This window comes from Capsicum annuum, chromosome 7, assembly GCF_002878395.1.
Source record: "Capsicum annuum cultivar UCD-10X-F1 chromosome 7, UCD10Xv1.1, whole genome shotgun sequence".
NCBI lineage: Eukaryota > Viridiplantae > Streptophyta > Magnoliopsida > Solanales > Solanaceae > Capsicum > Capsicum annuum.
Window position 1 is genome coordinate 142396200 of NC_061117.1, and position 23467 is coordinate 142419666.

At 37.7% G+C, this 23467-nt stretch overlaps 1 protein-coding gene across 2 annotated transcripts in view; it reads right to left on the bottom strand.

The window, feature by feature from the left end:
• Positions 1–456: 456 nt before the first annotated feature.
• LOC107878090 (ribulose-1,5 bisphosphate carboxylase/oxygenase large subunit N-methyltransferase, chloroplastic) overlaps positions 457–23467 on the bottom strand; it is a 26531-nt gene continuing 3520 nt past the window's right edge. For both annotated transcript variants that reach the window (XM_016724969.2, XM_047393749.1), the window contains exons 4-12: positions 22533–22590; positions 15668–15721; positions 15291–15362; positions 15118–15198; positions 2492–2664; positions 2163–2265; positions 1905–2036; positions 1526–1648; positions 457–863 (exon numbers count right to left, since the gene is read on the bottom strand). In XM_016724969.2, coding sequence (XP_016580455.2) covers positions 777–863; positions 1526–1648; positions 1905–2036; positions 2163–2265; positions 2492–2664; positions 15118–15198; positions 15291–15362; positions 15668–15721; positions 22533–22590 — 883 coding nt within the window. In that variant the 3' untranslated portion in view covers positions 457–776. The remainder of the gene's footprint in view (positions 864–1525; positions 1649–1904; positions 2037–2162; positions 2266–2491; positions 2665–15117; positions 15199–15290; positions 15363–15667; positions 15722–22532; positions 22591–23467) is intronic.

Genomic DNA, 23467 nt, shown 5'->3' on the forward strand with positions numbered 1-23467 from the left:
GACATTCTTTATGGGACGAACCAAAAAGAAAATGATGACACATAAAATGGGACGGAGGGAGTATATAAATTCAAGTAGTAAACAAAACTACTACTGAAATTCTCTAAAGTCACCTCCTCGTTTCTTTAAGTTTAATATTGATATTTTATTTTTATTTTATAACAAAATAAGGACAGTTCAACCTAACTCTTCGTTCCCTTTTTCTTGAAGTACTGTACTTGTTAATATTTGGCCTAGTACCTTGATAAAAAAAATAATCTGCATAACTTGTGACACTATCTCGGGTTCAAGCATCGGAAATGGAGAAATCACTGGTAGGGAGCGGAGCACTTCCCCCTTAAATAGGCCTTACACACCCGAACCAGGATTAGTCGGGCCAATAGGCCTTACGTACAAGTAAAACTTTACTTTTCAACCCTTGTAACTGAAACATAGCAACTGTCGCGGAGCTTCACATGTGAAATTTGGAACTCATGACATTAGCTATTTATTCAAAGACGGGGCCAAAAAGTAATCAGTTGGCGCTATTTCTACGTTACACTAGATGGTTAGAAAAAGATAAGACAAAGACAAACATCAAACCAGTCATAACAGTGGCACAAATTTTACAGACCACAAAAGATCTTGAAGCTAAGCTGAAAGGTACAATAGCAATTATACACCAAGAGAAAAGAGTACACTCCAAATTGTGCTGCCATTTGATCATTGAGACAGTGGCAACCTTTCTTGGAAATAGTAGGATTGATTTCAATATCGCTGAAGAGTCATTTTTTAAGTCATTTGAAAATGTTCCTAAGCCCGTCAAATAATTTCAGAGCCCTCAATTCTCCACTCCTTATGTCCCTCAATCTTCTCCTCAATATCTGGTACAATATCATAGAAGTTCAGAATTAAGGTTACTGGTTAGAAAGATGGCATAATATATAAACATGTTCTTTAACTTGGCCTTAACTAGCATTAGTGCCCTCCAACTTTGCGTGTGCACAAGCAGACACTTAAACTATCAAAAAATCGAACAAGTGGATACACGCGTCCTATGTGGCAAATCTCGCGTGATTTGACATGTAGGGCGCGTGCATCTCACACGATTTGCCATGTAGGATGTGTATCTACTTATTCGACTTTATGATAGTTTAAGTGCCTCCATGTGCACACTCAACACTCAAAAGTTAGAGGGCATAGATGCCAATTGAGGCCAAGAACGTTTATGTGTCATGCCTAGAAAAGATTGACTAATCAAAAGGAAATCAAAGAGATTAATCAATTTGCAAACTTTCATTTCCGTTTCTTTATTGCTTTCTCGGGTTTAAGAAGCATATATGACAAGCATAAATAATAAATTGAATTACACCAGGTTAGCATTTATGCAAAACACCAACGTACGTATATCTTCCTATGTTTCATTAAAAGGCATCATGAAATCGTTAGGCTGTCACAAATAAAGCATGTGCACTAACATTTCAGTTAATTACGCGTTATGGAGAGTTGTTGGATATTTGCAATGTGAAACAGCGCCTGTACTTACATATTGGCTACGATAGAGTATCCTTCGCTCACTTGTACAGAGATCAACTGCTAGCTGTTTCAGAAACACTCTTCTGTTTAGTTGCTTTGGATTTGTTACATCGAGATCCATTTCTCCACTTGCCTGCCACAATAAGATTTGATGGTATATTAGCATAGGCAAATGCAAGGGAACAAATTTATGCATGCAATAGATGCAAACATAAAAGGTCCACCTTCTCTAAATAAAAAGCTATTCCTCAAATATACAATCATCTAATCCCTTTAAAAGCTCTCACTTCTTTCTGCAGGACCACATGATGGCTAAGGGGCAACAACCCATGCCGGTATCCATGTTTAGTATGATTATAGAACAGTAGTACTAGGGAGTAATTTACTACCTGAAGAAATTTGGAATACTTTGATATGCTAGATTCACAACTATCCAGAACAAATTGCAATGCTTCTTCTTCTATTTCTGGGTACTTGATCTCTTTCCTTGATGTTGTCTTATTTGATGCAGCAGCAGCCATCTGTAATAGACTTAGTTTTAGAATTTCTTTCCCCATTACATTACTTTTTAATAAAAAAGAATTTCTTTCCCGATTGAAGAATGTATTCAAGTATTCCACATTTGCAAAGTTTGAGATTTATCGTACCTCTTCAAACTGTCTGCTCATGCTAGGTGGACTGACCGCTAGATAAGCAAAAGCCATCAACTCCAGTGGCCAACCAGTGACTTGTACCGGAAAACATTCAGATCTGTTCAGGGTCAACAAGAATTTGCAAGTCAGTGTTTTTAAACATGAACAGCAAAAAGACACCAAAATGCATGACAACCTAGTCTTTTTCCTTTCCCGGATAACAAGAAACCATAGAAAGAAAGTTTCTACATTTTGTCAGAAATGTCGCAAGTTATAGAAATAATATATACACAAGTATCTATTTCACTGTATCGTGGACCACTACATATAACTGAAGTCCTCACGCTGATAATCCATGCTTCTTTAGAGCTTCCACCTTCTCCTTGTAACATTTATCAGATTTCTTAAGTGACATTGACACCTCAACTGAGTCGCTGGGATTGGTGCCTTCTCTAGGAACAAATCCATATGAAAGCAAAAGCTCTCCATTAGATTTCCTTCCATATGATATAAAAACCTGTACAATCGAAGGTTACGGGTTACGCAAGGTATTCTCTAATCTCTATCATGATAATCCATAACATCAAATGGTTTTACGAGGATGCTTTCATCATGGAAAGAATTACATTATACATATATAAAATTTATGTGACGTACTTTGATGCAAGTGTAGCAGGTTAAGAAGAGGCAAAAAACAGTTAGGACTCAAAGTTAGTTAAGTCTGTTAAGTATGTAGCAGTTGGTTGTTTTTACTGTTGTAAAAGAATCACTGTAGCAGATCCAAGAGTTACTTAGGCGGTTATTGATCAATGATTAGCTATAAATACTCATGTGTAATGATTCACAGCTATTCAAAAATAATAATACAACTCCTCTTCGCTCTTATTCTTCTCAATTTAGCTAATTTTCTCGGTTAATACCCTGATCTTAGCTCTCTCCTTCCTCGAGGTTAACCTCTTGGATTGGTTTAGTTCTTCGAGGTGCATCAATTGATATCAGAGCTCGTGATTCTCGACTGAATAATCATGATTGTGCATCATAAAAACATTGATAAATCAACAGAAGAGGTCAATGGGATGTCACAAATCCAAGATCAATTGCAGAAATAGATGGATGGAATGTTGAGCATGAATGATCGAAATGCGCATATAGATAAGGAATTAATGGAGATTAAACAAGCTTTGGGAAATTGGAATCAGACGGAAAGAAATGTAAATGAAGGCAGGGCTGAATCTTCAGTAGGTGGTGAGGTACCAAGAGGGCAAGGTAGTTCCCAGCAGAACAGAGAATTTCAAGATTTTAATGGTAAATTTCTTACTCGTTGTTCTAATCTTGAATTCTCTCGATTTTCTGGCTTTGATTTGCGAACCTGGTTGTATAAGGTGGACCAGTTTTTTGCCATGAATGAGGTTCCACCTGATCAAATGGTTAGGGTAGCTTCAATTCATCTAGATGGTGATGCTATAGACTGGCATAGGTCATATATGAGATCTAGAACTGCTGCAAAAGATCCTTCTTGGTCTGAGCTGGCCATTAATGATAGATTTGGTGATAGTTTTGAAGACCCAATGGAAGCTATTAAGAATTTACAACAAACTGGCAGTGTGAAGGCTTATCAAGCTGAGTTTGACAGGTTGTTATGTAGGGTTAATTTGTTTGATGAAAATGCCTTGAGTTGTTACTTAGGAGGGTTGAAACCTGAACTTAACAAAGCCGTTAGGATTCAGACTCCAAGAACACTTCGCCAAGCCTACAAAATCACTAAATTGCAAGAAGAGGTTTTTAAAGCTCAAGTTCAATCTTGGGGTTTCAAGATGCCAGACCTATTACCTACCCCTAAACCTCCCTTTCAACCAAGATCCTCTAATAACACACCTGTAGTTAAGAAGAATATTGGGACTAATCAGATGACTGGTCATATGCTACATCAAAATGCTGTTAGTAAATTTCCATGTAGAAGACTTTCTGCTGCTGAAATGAATGAGAAATGGGCAAAAAAGCCTTTGTTTTTACTGTGATGAACCTTATATACAAGGACATAACTGTAGAAGTAAGAAGCAACTATATATGGTAGAGGTATTGGAAGATGAAGATACCGCAGAGAGAAGTGATGCTGATGTAATGCAAGAATTGCTGAATGAACCTGAAGATTGTAGGACTATATCACTTCAAGCTTTTACTGGCGTTTCTGGTTATCAAACTATTAGTCACAGGGTATCATGAGAAAGGCCCTTACAGGTGTTAATTGACACCGAGGGTACATATAATTTCATTGATCAATCTATAGCCACAAGGTTGGGTTGTCAGATCCTATCGTGGAACAATCTATCAGTATTGCAGATGGTAGAAAAGTGCAGACTGCTGCTGTGTGTAAAAATCTGCAGTGGTTACTACAAGGTAGCACCTTCTCTTCAGACTTTCTCTTATTGCCTTTAGAAAATGTGGATATTGTGTTGGGAGTTCAGTCGTTAAGCACATTGGGAAGGATACTATTTGATTTTAAGAACAGAACAATTGAATTTATTTACAAGGGAAAGAAACATGTGTTGAGAGGAGCTAGTAATAAACTTAAGCCTGCTAAGGCAAAGGAAGTGATTAAACAAGAAGCACAAGCTGCTCAATTTTTTATGATATCACTGGTGGATAGTACAACAGCTGATACTAGTTGTTACAACATCCAAGCTACTTCATCTACTAGTATAGATCCTGCTATAGATTCCATAATTAAGCAGTACTCTTGTTTGTTTGAAATACCTAGCACACTCCCTCCATACAGAGGTGCATTTGATCACAAAATTCCATTGATTGAGTTTGCTAGTCCAGTCAGTAAAAAGACCTTTCAGACATCCTGCATCCTGCTTTCAAGAAGGATATAATTGAGAAACTTGTGCAAGAATTAATGGAACAAGGGGTAATACAACATAGTACTAGCCCTTATGCTTCCCCTTAGTAGGAAAAAAAGATGGTACATAGAGGCTTTGTGTGGATTATAGAAGCTTGAATCAGTTGACTATCAAAGATAAGTTTCCTATACCAATGATTGAAGACTTGCTTGATGAATTAGGGGGTACTATGTTGTTTTCCAAAATAGACCTGAGGGCAGGGTATCATCAGTTGAGAATGTCCAAGAATGATACTGATAAAACTGCTTTTAAGAAGCATGAAGGCCACTATGAGTTTTTAGTTATGCCTTTTGGCTTAACTAATGTACCCTCCCCCTTCAAGGGTTGATGAATATTGTTTTAAACCTCTACTGAGGAAATCAGTTCTTTTGTTCTTTAATGACGTACTCATCTATAGTAAGACATTGAATGATCATGTTGCACATGTTAAGGATGTATTTGAATTGATGAAGCAGTATCAGTTGTATGCAAAGATGTCCAAGTATGCATTTGGGGTAGATAAGGTAGAATACTTAGGCCATTACATAAGTGTTGAAGGTGTTTCAACTGATCCTAAAAAGATCAGTGTTGTGCAGCAATTGCTACTTCCAAGCAACATCAAGCAATTGAGGGGTTTCTTAGGTCTTGCTGGATACTATAGGAGATTTATTCAAGGCTTTGGTGCTATTTGTAGACCACTACATGACCTGTTAAAGAAGGAAGGATTCAATTGGTCTGACCAGGCTACTACAACATTCCATGCACTCAAACAGGCCCTAGTTTCTGCACCTGTGTTGGCTATGCCTTATTATTCCTTACTTTTTGTGGTTGAGACTGATGCAAACGGAAAGGGGATTAGTGCTGTGTTAATGCAACAGGGTCACCCCATTGCATATATCAGTAAAACCTTGGCTCCAAAACACCAAGCCATGTCTGTGTATGACAGGGAATTGTTGGCTCTTACAAAATGGTCTCATTACTTGCTGGGGAGACACTTTGTTGTTAAGACTGATCAGAAGGCCTTAAAATATTTGTTAGATCAACAGATACACGCTGACTTTCAAGTTGTAGGAATTTCTAAACTCATGGCTTTCGATTTCTCTATTAAGTATAAAAAAAGGTCTGAGAACAAGGCTTCTGATGCCTTGTCTAGAATGCCGGATGCTGCACTCTTGGTTGTTTCCATTTTGTCTCCACATGATGTTCTATATGATGAAATTAATGAGAGTTGGATACAAGATCCTAAGCTGCAGGAAATTATTACAAGATTGCAGGTTCAACCTTTTAAGCACTATACTTGGTGTCATGAACAACTGAGATGGAAAGGTAGATTGGTGGTGGGTGATGACCCACAATTGAAAAGGAAGATCATGGAATTGCGACATAACACTACTCAAGGAGGGCACTCGGGGATGGATGCTACTACTTGGAGATTGCAGTATCCCTTTTGCACGATGTTAGATCTTTTATACAACAATGTGACATATGCCAAAGAAACAAGTATAATGCAGCTGCTTATCCTGGTTATCTACAACCTCTTCCTATTCCTGAAGGTGTGTGGACTGATGTGTGCTTAGATTTCATTGAAGGTCCTCCTAAATCTAATGGGAAGGATGTCATATTGGTTGTGGTTGACAAACCGAGCAAGTATGGTCATTTCTTGTGCTTGCACCATTCTTATACTGCTCAATCAGTAGCCCAATGTTATTTGGACCATGTTTTTAAGCTTAATGGTATGCCAGTGACCATGACAAGTGATAGAGATCATGTGTTCTTAACCTCCTTCCGGCAAGAGCTTTTTACACTTCAAGGAGTGCAATTGCAAAGATCCACAGCTTACCATCAGACTGATGGTCAAACTGTGGTGCTCAATAGGACTCTAGAGACTTACTTGAGATGGTTTTGTTCCGACAAACCTAAGGAGTGGGCTACCTATATATCCTTGGCTGAGTGGTGGTACAATACAACCTACCATTCCACCATCAAATGCACCCCTTGGTCGGTAAGAGTGCTTTTGAGATGGTTGACAGGTCACTAGAAGCTAGAGAATCCATCATTCAACTGCTGAAATTTCACATGGCTAGAGCACAACAACGAATGAAAGACATTGTTGATAAACACAAAACTAACAGATCATTTTCAGTGGGTGATTAGGTGTACTTAAAACTTCAACCTTATAGGCAAGTTACAGTAGCTACTAGAACATTTAATAAGCTGGTAGCCAAGTATTATGGTCCTTATATGGTGGAGGCTAGGATTGAAACTGTTGCTTACATGTTGTTGTTGCCCAAGGATGTTCTTATTCATCCTACTTTCCATATCTCTTAGCTCCAGAAGTGTTATGCAGTTTCCCATGAGCTTCAACCATCTACCTATTCTGCACTAATCTGGTCCCTTTTGTCCTGAGCCTGAGTCAGTTCTAGATAGGAGGATTGATAAGAATCGAGTTACGTTAATAAACAAAAAAATAATGCGGAAGCGAAAATACTAAGATTAAAGGCAAGAAATTAAAGATAGGCAAAATTGGAGAATAAAATCCCCAATTTCGAGGTTAAGTGCTAAGAACCCTAATTGATCTTAGTATTCAAAATTAGCGGATTAAGACTAATTATGATACTAATAGAGTCAATTCAAGAACTTAGATCAAAAGTGATCTAGACCCCTATTTCAAAGAAACTAAAAACAACAATTATTATAAGACTAATCGCCTTCTTTAATTAACTTTAATAGAAACCAAAGATATCAAATTAAGAATTAATCTTACCTCCTAAAGAATTGTTCTTATAGGGTTGCAAGATAAATCCCAAGTAGCCACACACAAAGGTGTAAATAAGAGAAACTCTCATTAATAATAATATTGTCTTATTGAAAATAACAAAATTCATCCCTATATATAGAGAAAAAAACCTATCCTAAATAGCATGGGATTGAAACCTACCTTTAACAAATCTAATAAGGACTAGGAAAAAGCTATCCCAAATAGCAGGGGATTCGAATTCTACTTTTATGGAAATAAATAAATCTAGGAAACATTAAACTAGGAAACTTTAAAAATAGGAAACTTTAAACTATGAAAGCAAAGTTTCTGATTTTAATCAAAACCCTATGGGCCCAATCTTCTGCATTTAGATTTGAAATTGAATCATGAAATATGTGTATCACTTAGCCCATGCTTCTCCATAATTCTTGGACTCATTCTTGGGCTCTTCTTCCATCATAAGCATCTTCTTGATTCACATTGAAGCCCATCAATCTTAATGCAAGTGGGTCAGCCTGGATGCTATCATTCCCATCTTCTTGAAAACAATTCGTCCTCGAATTTAAATCTCGCATAATCAAGACGACATACAATAGTAAACAACATCCATTACTTGAAAACAACAATGGTAGGAACAAAACAAGATAGTGACCATATGTCCACTTAACCCAATTAATCCTTACATGTATAAAATCATCTTTATAAAGCATGTGGACATCGTCATCCCAATAGAAAATTCTCTTGTATGAGCACAACAAAATTCATGTATGGATAACGTCGGAGATGTTATGTGCTTCTCCAATTTAACTCTATCAATAAAGTACTCTAATGGGCTTGCCAAAGACGACATAACATCTATAGAATATGCATCAAATTGAACACTTTTATGATATAGCCAAGCATCCTCAATTACACTTCTCAGATATTTTCCCACGTACCTATTCACATCAACGTAAGAATTAAGAGTGTAGTTCATCAACTCAAAAAAAACCTTAGGTGTTCTAGCAATCCCAAGAATGCGAATAAACCAATTATACATACCGTATTTGGTCTTATATGGCAAAACAACAACACCTCGTTCCTTTTGCATGAGAGTTAGATTCACAACTGTATTTTTTATCTTTTTGTCATGAGTTTTATCTTGGAAAGATCCAAAACAATTCTCTTTACCTTTATACTTCTCATCAACATGCACTTGCTCAATAGGATCGCTTATATGACTGTTTTGAGTGATCACTTATGAAGTGGCCAATTGAACGGGGTGAAACCATGAATTTGTGGGCAAATTCCTCTCAAGATGGAGAGGAGGATACGAGTGCGATCACGTAGATGGACTCATGTGGGTGTGTATTGAAGTTGTCCAAGTGTGTGTGCAAGAGAACTGTAATTAAGGGCCCAAATACACATCAAAACAGCCCGCTACATACACTAGAGGGGAGGCCCATTCTTGAAGGGCCCTTTTGGTCATTTTAACTTCTAATTCTATTGTAATATATAAGAAACATTTCTAGGGTTTCATTGGCAGATTTTGTATGTTGTAAGTCTTGTAAGACACAAGGAACATCAAGTCCTCTCTCCTTTGAGGCACCCAAACCCGAAAATTGTAACTAGGTACATCAAAAGGGTGGATTCTCTTTTGGTGTTTGCTTTGCTTGGAAACATTGATGCTTGGGAGGTGGAATCCGAACTTGTATCATTGTAAGAGATCGGTTTATTGTTGTGTGTAGTGTTAAGGGTCCAAGATTGTCCATTCTTGGGTTCTTAAGATTATACCTTCATGTGGTCTATCTATCTATCCTTTTACTTTTCTTGTAATTGTGTTTGGTGTTTGTGGTGTAACCTTGTGTTCTAGTTGTTATTGTTAACTCTGAATCTTGTGTCTTTGTGGTCATCTTGTTCTTCACATATTGTTTCTGTTTTGGTGTATAAATACACCATTATATCTTGTATTTTTGTGTTTTTGTTGTTGGCCGAAACTAGTTCCAAAAGGGCTCATGGATTTCTTCTAATTTGTGGACTGTTTTTGGACTGATTTTTGGTGTTCTGTTGTTTGTCTGGTATCATTTGGTATCAGAGCGAAGGCTGGTAGTGTTCTCAAACTACCAATCTTGGGCTCTCTTAGTTGAAAATCAAAAAGAAAAAAAAAAATCTGAAAACTGAAATTTCCAGAAAATAGCAATCTGTCCACTTGTGTGTTCTTGGCCGAAAATTGTGTCTTGTTGTGTCTTGGCCGAGATTTGTGTCTTGTAAACTTAGATCTAAGAGTCCTTTTGTGTGTTAATATTGTTAGTAGTGTTAGCTTCTTCATTCCTAACACTAAAGGAGTCTAAATCTAAGTTTGAGCTTTAAAAGTTGATGTTGTTGTTGTGAATCCAAAGTGTGGCTGATTGTTGTTGGGATTGTTGTTGTTAGTTCTAGTTTTGAACGTGTATTGTGGAAATTGTATTGTGGATTTTAAGCTTGAAAAGGTGGTGGTGTTTTGTTTGGAGGGTCCAACTCGAACCTTAGAACTTCAAGACTCAAAGTTTGTGTTCTTGGTGTTCTTCACCATCTCTATATGTTGTTGAAGAAAAGGTGGTTGTTGAGCTTATAAGTTGAAGGAAAAAGGTGAAGAATTGTTAGTCTTGAAAGACCCCCAACCACCAAAGACTTTATCAACCTTTTTCCAACAACTTTCCATGATACAAGGTCCATGTTTTAAGGAGTACAAGAAAGTCAAAGTCTTGAAACTTGAATTGAAAAAGAGCTTCAAAGACTTTTATTTCCCTCCCTAACCAATTCCAAATTACAGTGGGACCAAGACTTGAAATTGAAATATAAAATTGAGAAACCGCAACCAATACGTGACCGCGACATCATCGTTTTTACTGTTCACGTAACACTCTTGGCTCAAATTTTAGATTTCTTAATTTCATTTTATTGTTTCTTTAGTTTCGTTTGTTGATTCCGTTGCTAACTTACAAGCTAGTACTAGATTGTAAGTTAGTTTTGAAACCATTCTTCGTGTATACGTTCCATTGTGTGTCTTATTCTTTTGACTCGTTGTGATACTTGGTCCACCGCTCAATGCCTCACGGAGTACAAGCGAGGTTACGACACTTGTGAGATCAAAGTGTGAAAAATCTGAGAGACAAAACAATAGAGAGAGAGTGTGAGGACCATTCTGGTACAACTAACTTGTTTGTTGTTTTGTAGGTAACTTTTGGCCCAAATGGAAACCAGTTTGGCCCTCCTTGATGCTTTGTCCCGAGACCTTGCTAGGGCAAATGTGGGTCTTGAAAACATTCACTCGGATGTGGTAACTATGAGTGAGAGGTTGGATCGAATGGAGAGACGAAGGAACTCTCATGCTTTTACTCCCGAAACTTTACCTACAAAAGCCAATCCTCTAAGTTCACCACAAAATGCCATAAGCCAAGCTACAAATTACCCACGACACCGAGAACAAGGTAGACCCCTTCCCCCGCTAGTTGATCAAGTCCAACAAGAAGGACTTGTAAACCAATTTCCTCCCATCCAAGCTCCACAACCGAAGCTCCACATTACCAAAACAGTCCACTTTACCAAATCAATCCTCTCAATCGAAACTCCGCTTTACCAAAGCCTACACATCCAAGAAGAGGAACATGGTAGAGAAGGACATGAAGGATATGGAGTCTACGACAATGCTTATATGATGGAGGAAAACTTGAGTCGGATAAGATTGAAGACAAAACTCAAGATAGAGAGGAAGCCGAGGTTCAAAATGAAGATGTTAGCCTAGAATGTGTTTGTGTTGCTCTCGGATCCATCTTGTTGGTGGACTGTTTTTGGAGACGTTTTTGATACATGCCAAGTTTTATTGAACTCTAGGGTTCTTCATGTTTTGCGGGCTGTTTTGAGTGATCGCTTATAAAGTGGCCAATTGAACGAGGTGAAACCGTGAATTTGTGGGCAAATTCCTCTCAAGATGGAGAGGATGACACGAGTGCGATCACTAGATGGACTCATGTGGGTGTGTATTGAAGTTGTCCAAGTGTGTGTGCAAGAGAACTGTAATTAAGGGCCCAAATACACACCAAAACGACCCGCTACATACACTAGAGGGGAGGCCCATTCTTGAAGGGCCCTTTTGGTCATTTTAACTTCTAATTCTATTGTAATATATAAGAAACATTTCTAGGGTTTCATTGGCAGATTTTGTATGTTGTAAGTCTTGTAAGACACAAGGAACATCAAGTTCTCTCTCTTTTAAGGCACCCAAACCCGAAATTGTAACTAGGTACATCAAAAGGGTGGATTCTCTTTTGTTGTTTGCTTTGCTTGGAAACATTGATACTTGGGAGGTGGAATCCGAACTTGTATCATTGTAAGAGATCGGTTTATTGTTGTGTGTAGTGTTAAGGGTCCAAGATTGTCCATTCTTGGGTTCTTAAGATTATACCTTCATGTAGTCTATCTATCTATCCTTTTACTTTTCTTGTAATTGTGTTTGGTGTTTGTGGTGTAACCTTGTGTTCTTGTTGTTATTGTCAACTCCGAATCTTGTGCCTTTGTGTTCATCTTGTTCTTCACATATTGTTTCTGTTTTGGTGTATAAATACACCATTATATCTTGTATTTTTGTGTTTTTGTTGTTGGCCGAAACTAGTTCCAAAAGGGCTCATGGATTTCTTCTAATTTGTGGACTATTTTTGGACTGATTTTGGTGTTCCGTTGTTTGTCTGGTATCATTAACAATCCCTTTAGAAGTAAGATATAGAGATTAAAAAAAAAATTACCAACTCCCAAACGGATTGGGCTTGGTGAGACAAGAAAAAAAGACCAATTAAAAAAAAATCTAAATTTTCCCTCTTCTCGATTTTCTTCCTTGATGTTGGAAAACAAAAAACAGAATAAATTTGGAATTTCATGATCTAAAGCAACCTTTTTTTTTACTACTAAACTCCCAAGAATTATCAAGAACGGAACCTTGATAGAACCGCTTTGATACCACTTGATAAGAATTGAGTTACGTTAATAAACAAGAAAATAATGCGAAAGCGAAAATACTAAGATTAAAGGCAAGAAATTAAAGATAGGCAAAATTGGAGAGTAAAATCCTCAATTTCGAGGTTAAGTGCTAAGAACCCTAATTGATTTTAGTATTCAAAATTAGCGGATTAAAACTAATTATGATACTAATAGAGTCAATTCAAGAATTTAAATCAAAAGTGATCTAGACCCCTATTTCAAAGAAACTAAAGACAACAATTAGTATAAGACTAATCACCTTCTTTAATTAACTTTAATAGAAACCAAAGATATCAAATTAAGAATTAATCTTACCTCCTAAAGAATCGTTCTTATAGGGTTGCAAGATAAATCCCAAGTAGCCATACACAAAGGTGTAAGTAAGAGAAACTCTCATTAATAATAATATTGTCTTATTGAAAATAACAAAATTCATCCCTATATATAGGGAAAAAAAAACTTATCCCAAATAGCATGGGATTGGAATCTACCTTTATCAAATCTAACAAGGACTAGGAAAAAGCTATCCCAAATAGCAGGAGATTTGAATTCTACTTTTATGGAAATAAATAAATCTAGGAAACATTAAACTAGGAAACTTTAAAACTAGGAAAGCAAAGTTTCTGATTTTAATCAAAACCCTATGGGCCCAATCTTCTGCATTTAGACTTGAAATTGAATCATGAAATATGTGTATCACTTAGCCCATGCTTCTCCATAATTCTTGGACTCATTCTTGGGCTCTTCTTCCATCATAAGCATCTTCTTGATTCACATTGAAGACCGTCAATCTTAATGCAAGTGGGCCAGCCTGGATGCTATCAAGGATGGTCAAACACGGCAACAATGCAGTAGATCAGGTCCTAGTCAAATGGACTGATCTTGATACAGTTCAAGCTACTTGAGAGTTTGTTTCAGAGTTACACACTAGGTTTCCTGGTTTCAATCCTTGAGGACAAGGATGTTCTTCACGGAGGGGTATTGATACAAGTGTAGCAAGTTAAGAAAAGGCAAAATACAGTTAGGACTCAAAGTTAGTTAAGTACTGTGGCAGTTGGTTGTTTTTACTGTTGTAATAAAATCGCTGTAGCAGACTCCAAGAGTTAGTTAGGCGGTTATTGATCAATGATTAGCTATACATACTCATGTGTAATGTGTTAGGGTTTTTGCCTAAATCAAGCCAAAAAAGAGAGATTTGTTAGGGTTTTTGCCCTGATTTTCTAACCAAAAATAAGTTATACTTTTCTTGAAATGAAAATAAAAGTAATACCATAATTACTTTTACTTTTTCTTAAAGGAAAATATAAAACTTTTCCATATTTGGCTAATCTCTTTCTTGGAGGAAAGGTTTTGGACATCTATGAATAAAAGATCCCTCTTTTCATACCATAACACAATAGCATCCACAATGTAGTCCTTTAGAAGATCCCTCTTCTCATACCATAACACTCTCATACCATAACACAATAGCATCCACAATGTAGTCCTTAAAAGAGTCTTTGTTTAGGGAGACTTCTCCCATAGTTTTCATGCTTTTCAATAATATTATTTTAATATGTAGGTCAATTGGCCAATCATATTCAATAATATATTTATAGTATGTTTTTTATGTCATCTGATTTATCAGCTCTTGATTTGCAAACTTTAAGCTTCCGCATAACGCTCTCTCGATTTCGAACCCAACATGGACTGATCTTGATGCAGTTCAAGCTACTTGGGAGTTTGTTTCAGAGTTACAGACTAGGTTTCCTGGTTTCAATCCTTGAGGACAAGGATGTTCTTCACGGAGGGGTATTGATACAAGTGTAGCAGGTTAAGAAGAGGCAAAAAACAATTAGGACTTAAAGTTAGTTAAGTCTGTTAAGTACTATAGCAGTTGGTTGTTTTTACTGTTGTAACAGAATCAATGTAGCAGAGTCCAAGAGTTAGTTAGGTGGTTATTGATCAATGATTAGCTATAAATACTCATGTGTAATGATTCACAGCTATTCAGAAATAATAATACAACTCCTCTTCGCTCTTATTCTTCTCAATTTAGCTAATTTTCTCAGTTAATACCCTGGTCTTAGCTCTCTCCTTCCTCGAGGTTAACCTCCTGGATTGGTTTAGTTCTTCGAGGTGCATCATACTTTAGCTGGGTTTATAAAAAATAAAGAAGGGTGTACTAAAAGATTTCTGTTCAGCAGAGGTTAATCAGAATATTGTTAGTCTATTGTCCACTCTAAGCCACAGGGCTTCTAATTTGAGTTGGCTATCGACGTCGAGGATAGGGGATCCAGTAATTTTGGCAATCAGGTAATTTAGCTAATAACTTTTGAAAAATCAGAATAATGTGTACCTGCTCACCTGGTAGATATGCCCTGTCTGTTGTAAAGACGATTCCTTGCGATGATCTATCATAGTCGAGAAACGTTTTCACCTTGAACAATTAAAATAGCTAAAAAAAATCAGACTCAGAGTTGTGTCATGTATGTCAAATACAAACATTTTCACAAATGTGTTATTGACAACCTCACAATTATGATTCAGCATATCTGCCCAGGGAACCAACGCAACTCTTCCATTCATAGAAGGTAACCTGACCTGTGGTACACACAGAGACCACTTAGAAGACACTGTATAGTTTGTCATGATGCAGATCTTTAGTGTCAAGCACAAGAATGATGACACCATCTTTTTTTCTTTTTATAATATATCATTCCTCTGAAGACACCACATCATAATTTCTGCATTTCACAAGTTTTGACATCCTGATTTTCTACATCTCCCCCCTCACCCCCACCCCCACCCCCACCCCCACCCCACCCCACCCAAAAGAAAAAAAACATGAATGACAGTACAAATTACAGGACAAGCAAATTTTGTGACTGCCATATATGAAAACTCACCAAACGTGAGAAGAGAATTCCAAATGACCAGTTGAAAGTCTCTATGTTGAATATCTGCAATAACATGCAGCAGATGTTTTAACAAATATCAGGATACCAAATAAAAGAAAAAAGAGTAATAGGCAGTGTAACGTCTCCACTCTCTAGTTAATTGTAAGAAAATAATGCCTCTCTCGATTTCTCCAGACGACCATAGTCATGGAAGGACGCACATTCTTTTCACAACACAGAAACCCAATTCCTAGGTGAAAGAGTTGTCACCTTTATAGCATTGAAAATAGAAAAGAAGGAATTGCTTCCTTTGTCGGGCGCTAGTCAACAACAACAACAAACCTAGTATAATCTGATACAATCCAAATGGCCTCCGGATTGCTAGAAAGGATGCTTACGGGTCAAGTGACACTTGATAACTTCTTAAGGGCTATAAAAAGACATCCATTGGATGATTATGATGACCAAGGAGACTCAAGGGACATTAGAGAGGCCGATGGAAGACCAAACGGGGCTAGAAAGCCCCCGAGATAGGAGATGTGCCCTATCCGCTTTGGAGGTGCGCCCAACCCACTCTAGATCCGCTAGAGCGGGTCAAAATAGCCCACTATACCCTTGGGATATGCCCCATATGCTCAAGCAAGTGCCTAATGGGCTTCTATGTGTTTGTCTTTCCTAAATGGGTCACTTTTGGACTCATATAATGTAATAACCTAGCCTAGACTATAAATAGGACTTCTTTTCATTTTAGTAAGTAGTTTATGTTGAATTATGAATTTTGAACACTTGTGAGAGTGTGAGGCAAGCGTGGATTCGCTTGTGTTGATCTTTTGTTTAGAAACGTGGGTTGCTTGGGAATCGATTCCCTTGAGGCCTACGTAAGATTTAGGTGCTTTGTTCGGTATAATTGATTGAGGGTTTAGGGTTTGATACACCCTTTATTTGTTTTCAATTCCTTGCATTGTGTCTATTTTATTGCTTCTCTATCATCTTTAGCTTTCGTATTCGTATCGTAGTTTAGTTTTCGATTCCGTACTTTGTTCGTGCATCATTTGGTATCAAGAGACAAGCTTAGAATCATTTCAATGATTCTAGTCTTGGGTTTTGCTATCTCGAAAATAAACAAAAAAGAGAGTCAAAAATCAAAACTCAAAAAAAAAAATCACTATTCACGTTTTTGCCTTTAGGTCAAATTTTGAGTCTTTGATTTTGTTGTTTTTCTTGTATTTTGGTGTTAGATTCGTGTTCCCTAACACCATTAGAGTCTAAACCTTGAATTTGAGCTTAATCGGAGGTGAATCAGAGGGTCTACCAATGTTGAGAAGCTCAAGTTTGAAGGTGTAGTCAAAATTTGGAATTTTTGGTTGAGAATCTTAGGAAATTGATGCTTGGAATGTGTTTAGAAGGTTGAAAATAGCCTAATTTCAAAATTTCAACGCATTCCGAGCAAGGGTTGAAGAGTTAAGAGTAGTTTGAAGTTGTTGGTGTTCTTGAGTGTTCTTAGAAAAATTCAAATCTTCAAGGGGTATTTTCTTCAAAAGGTGGTTGTTTGATCCTCAAAAGTGAAGAAAAAGGTGTACAAAAGTGTTTGTACAAGTACCTAAAGAATATTCTACAAGAGAGTACAAGGGAGACTATTTGGAGGGCATTTTTGGCCTTTCAAGGACCAAGGGGCGGACTGCGGACCACTTGTGCTTGAGGTGCACCCAAGTTGTGGCCACACCCCAAATGCATCTCAAGGCAGCACGCAAAGGCCAAGGTGCCTTGCACCTGCGTCCCAACTGCTGGAGCTGGCTGCCCAACGCAGATCAGTCATACCCAACGCAAATCACCTCCTTTTGACTTGAATCAACTTCAACAACACCAATCCAAGTTTATCAAAACTTTCCAACATCAATTCAATTCTTAACACACATCTCAAAAACCTTTAAAACTCCATTGCTCAAGGTTTGATTCTTAGTTTCCTTTTCTTGATTCATAAATCTCTTCTTTGATTCTTAACTACTCATCAACTAGTAACTTATCTACTAAGTTGATTGATAGTTCTTGAGTCTTTTTTCATCGTCCTACTTTTCTTTTAAGCTTTTCTCTTTTGAATTCGTTGTTAGTTCTTGACTCAAGTCCGAACATATTTTCTTTGAGTCGTTTCAAACAAGGATCTATTCCGACCTCAAGCCACAATTGGCACCAAGCAATCACATTGGAGTACAAACAAGCTATCAACACTTGCGACGCCAATTGAGAGATGAACTAAAGGTGGAAACTTTGAGAGCTTGTGAGCTTGATTTCTTAACCTTTAACGTGTTTGTTGTTTTTGTTTTGTTTTAGTATTCCTTTTATATAGGTACCATGGCATCGGGAGAAGGTAGCCCAAAATCTTCGGGAGAGATAAACATGAAAACTTTAATGGCGGCCATAACGAGTGTGAAACAAGATGTAAATTCAAGAATGGAAAGCATGGAAAGTTCACTCTCAAGAAGGATGGACACCTTGGAAGTCCGTTTAAACTCCACCACATCCACTACTCAAAACTATCATGCTTCCTCTAATGGACATGCTCTCAACACCTCCACTACTATAAATCCGGAAACACTTCACCAAATGTTCAATCCACCTAGGCAAGTATATGAACCCATCATCCAAGCCACTACTTACCCAAATAACCGAAATCCCGTTCGTCCCCTACAAACCTAATTCAATCAAGCCCACCAAGAAGCTCCACAAAACCCAAACCAACCACCTCAAACCCCGGCTAACCCAAATCAACCAATTCAAATTGAGGATGAGGGAGGTGAGGAACCTTATGGAAGAGGTGAAGAGTTCGATGAAGTGTCTATGAGAAAATATAAGAGAAAAATATTATTGAATTGTTGTGACTACATTATTACATTAAGGCCCTAGTTATAAACACTATATTCCAATCCTTTTCCTAATAGGATACTACGTTACAATCATTTTCCTAACAGGATACTACGTTACAATCCTTTTTCAAGTAGGATTCTATATACTATTCCTATTCCTACTCATATTCTAACACTCCCCCTCAAGCTGGTGCATAGAAGACATATGTACCAAGCTTGTTATGGATGTAATTAACACGAGGATGGGTGAGGGACTTGGTGAAGATATCTGCAAAAGAACTGATAAGGACTGCTCTGGACTTCTGGGAAACCTCAATTGAAAAGGAACAAACTAAAAAAGTGATCTGAAAAGTAGTAAACATCGCTAGAAAGTCGATTTGTCACTAGAAATTTATCGGAAACTGGTATAATATTTATGGATCATCTCAAGATCAAGAGACGAGTAGATCTTGAACAAGAAAGTCACCGGAAACTTAGCCGCAACATGCTCACACACCGGATTATTAGATTTGATGGCTGAAAAGTGACTACAATCTGTGGAAAAAAATTATATGGGTAGGTTCGGAATGATGATACGACCCTACTGAAAAAGAGAAATGTGGGTAGGATCGGAATGACGGCACGATCCTACTGGAAAAGAGAAATTATATTGGTAGGATCGGAATGATGGCACGACCCCACATAAATTAGATCTGAGGAGTCACCGAAAAGACGTACGGAACTACGTAAATTAGATCTGAGGAGTCACCAGGAAGATGCACGATGCTATGCAACTCAGATATGAGAAAATAGTCCAGAAAGATGCACGGTGCTACGCAAATCAAATATGAGAAAATAGTCACCGAAAAAAAACACGGTGCTAAGAAAAATAGATATGAGAAAGTAGTCACCGGACAAATGCATGGTGCTACGCAAAGATATGAGAAAATAGTCACTAGGAAAGATACACAGTGAGTTAGTGACCCAACTTTTCATAACATAATCATTGGCCAGACGGGCGGCATATATGAATTATAGCCGCCCGCCGGCAACGGAAACTCTTTAATTCTTTACCAAGATCGTGGAAGCTCTAATACCATGTGAGAAAATATAAGAGAAAAATATTATTGAATTGTTGTGACTACATTATTACATTGAGGCCCTATTTATAGACATTATATTCCAATTCTTTTCCTAATAGGATACTACGTTACAATCTTTTTCCTAATAGGATACTACGTTACAATCCTTTTCCTAATAGGATTCTATATGTTATTCTTATTCCTACTCATATTCTAACAGTGTCTCTCTCTTTGCGGAATTTGTACGAACTAAAAAAAAAAGCTCATGGGGGAGGACATAGAGGACGAGGAGGAAGATTTGGTCCAGTTCCACATGGAAGAGGAAACTTGGGAAACCGTCCCCAAGTACAAGAAGATCATCAATGGGATCAAGGAGGTATTATGGGTTGAGAAACGGGTCTTTAACTCAATCAAGATCACTCTTCCTACCTTTAAAGGAACTAGTGATCCATCTATCTACCTTGATTAGGAGATACAATGCAATAGGATCTTCCAACTCAATGAGTAACCGGACATAAGAAAGCTGCCCACGCAATTGCTCAACTTGAAGGGTATGCTTCTACTTGGTGGGAGACAAAAAGAGTGAAAAGAGAAAGAAATGGTAATCCCGACCTTCTAGATTAGGATAAATTGAAGGCACTCATAAGAGAGAGATATGTCACGGAAAGATTCAAGCAAGAGCAATTAACAAGGCTCTACAATTTGAGACAAGGAGGTAGAGGTGTGGAAGACTATTATGAGGAGTTTCAAAACTTGATCCTTCATCTTGAGATTGTTGAACCCCCAAATCATTGTATGGCTCAGTTCAAAGGTGGTTTAGATTATGAAGTTGCTTCTCAACTAGTTGTCCACAAGTTTGACCGAATAGAAGATCTTGTTGAAGCGGCCATTGAGGTTGAAAGGAACAACAATGCCAAGAAGTCCAATAAAGGTTATAATTCTTCTACTTCCTCTGGATGGAACAAGAACAAGGATTTCAACAAGCCCATTGATAAGGCGATCCAAAGGTATCCACCAAGGAATGAAGGTAATCCATCTTCTAATCCCAATTCTAAAGGTATTACTTGCTTTAAATGTCAAGGTTGGGGCCATAAGGATAGTGAATGCCCCAACCGAAGGAACATAGTATTGGTGGAGGGTAATCCTTACTTTGTTGGAGATATAGTGACCAAAAATAATGGTGGTGAGGAAAGCCCTTAAGAGGATAATGACCTTGGAAGTGAAGGGGAATTTAATGTACCTTATGGATTGATGATGAAAGTTCCCAATGAAGATGTTTGGCCCGAAGAAGGAAAGGTCTTGAATCTTAGCCTCATGATGAGGAGGGATATGAATGGTGAAGATGAGGAGCTTTGGGATCAAAAAAGAGAGCTTAGTGACAAACCCAAGCCCTTGTTATTCACTACATTTGGCACTAGCATTGTGCCAACTTCCAAGTTGATGCATAAGAGAATAAGTCCACATGGTGCAAGTTTAGAAGGCAAGAGAGCAAGCTCAAGTCTTTGCTCCAAAGATTGCAGATTCGAGGACGAATCTTCTTCAAGAAGGAGAAGAAGGAGAGGATGATACAATCCAAATGGCCTCCAGATTGCTAGAGAGGATGCTTATGGGTCAAGTGACACTTGATGACTTCTTGAGGGCTATAAAAAGGCATCCATTGGATGATTATGATGATCAAGGAGACTCAAGGGACATTAGAGAGGCTAATGGAAGACCAAACGGGGCTAGAAAACCCTCGAGATAGGAGATGTACTCTATCTGTTTTAGAGGTGCGCCCAACCCGGTCTAGATCTACTAGAGCGGGTCAAAACAGCCCACTATACCCTTGGGATGTGCCCCATATGCTCAAGCAACTGCCTAATGGGCTTCTATGTGTTTGTCTTTCCTAAATGGGTCACTTTTGGGCCCATATAATGTAATAGCCTAGCCTAGACTATAAATAGGGCTTCTTTTCATTTTAGTAAGTAGTTTATGTTGAATTATGAATTTGAACACTTGTGAGAGTGTGAGGCAAGCATGAATTCGCTTGTGTTGATCTTTTGTTTAGAAACGTGGGTTGCTTGGGAATCGATTCCCTTGAGGTCTACGTAAGATTTAGATGTTTTGTTCGATTTAATTGATTGAGGGTTTAAGGTTTGATACACCCTTTATTTGCTTTTAATTCCTTGCATTGTGTCTATCTTATTGCTTCTCTATCTATCTTTAGTTTTCGTATTCGTATCGTAGTTTAGTTTTTGATTCCGTACTTTGTTCGTGTATCATAATCCCACAAGTGGGGTATGGGGAGGGTGGTGTGCACGCAGACATTACCCCTACCTTGTGAAGGTAGAAAGACTACTCCTGAAAGACCTTGATCCTACTTTTTCGGGCGCTGGTCAAAGTAGTAGAAAAGGGCATTGTCCTTTGTAGTTGTTAACGGGACAGATGAAGAGGAAATGGAAGAATAAGAACATCTATTTTATCACCAAAAATGGTAACATAAGACTCTTCTTCGCTCATGCTTGTCATCTCATCGTGAATACCGTTCAGTCAGGTCTGTGTTCTTTTATTCTTAAATATGGGTGTTATCCTGATTCCCCATGTTATATGCGACCCTCATTTCATTCGGATGGATTGAAGTATTCATGTGAACGTTTACAGTTGGCAATTGTATGCTCTGGATTAAACGTAAGAATCCAAATATGTGTGCCTTCACTAATCCTGGTGAATACAATAGCCAGTCTGACAATCAGTATTGTGCTGAATTTACTTATCAACATTACCACAAGATTATGTAGTATTCCAATTTGAAGCCAAAAGTTGATTATATGAAATAGACTCCAGGAAATCAGAAGCTCCATCGTATCTTGTCACTTTATCTAGATAACCATTTTACGCCCAGGAAACAAAAAAATGACAAACAGATAAATTATATCTGGCCTCTAATATAAGCCGGCTACTATATTTATGTACCTCTTCAGGAAATAAATCAGGATGCTTGGAAAATATTCTGAGTCTTAAATCATTGTACCTGCAGCAGCGATCATGAAACAAATAATAGTTATCAAGCACAACAATGAAATGCAAAAGAATTATAAAACACAACTTTTCTCTATGAAAATAAATGAGCTATAAAACTTTATTTTTCTCCAGTTTTTGACAAATTCAGTTGTAATATCTGACTAAGAATGTTTAACTTTCAATTATTTTGGATGTGCACTTTTGGTCCCCTAGCAACAAATTCTTGCAAATCCAGTGGATAATTAACTATTATACCATGTGACTAACATCATATGCTAAACATGTGGTATTTTTGGTACTTCTTTGTGTCATGAGGATTGTAGTTTTCTTGACGTGTTGTTCATTCTTCTGATCTCAGTTGTTTCGTTTACTCTTTATAAAAATAGCTCACCCTTACCGAAGCATGCATGACTAGATGTATTAACAGTCCAGTCCATATTATTTTGTAGGAATGAATTAGTGTGTGTGTGTGTGTAGGGGGGGGACACAAATTGGCATAATACATAAATATGCCCTTTAACTTGACCTCAAATCAAATCACATCTATGGCCTCCAACTTTGGGCGCGCACAAGTAGGCACTTAAACTTGTATAAAGTTGAACAAGTAGACACACACGTCCTATGTGGCATAATACACATAGGACGCCATGTAAGACAAGAATTGGCCATTTAGGACCCCACATAGGACATGTTTCTACTTGTTCAACTTTATACAAGTTTAAGTGCCTACTTGTGCACATAAAAAGTTGGAGGTCATAGATATAATCTGAGGCCAAGTTAAACGGCATGTTAATGTATTGTGCCTTACAAATTATTACGGTAAAGTGCTTAGACAGATGTCACGAGAACCAAAGCTAATAACTGAGTGACCAAAAGCAACTCCACCC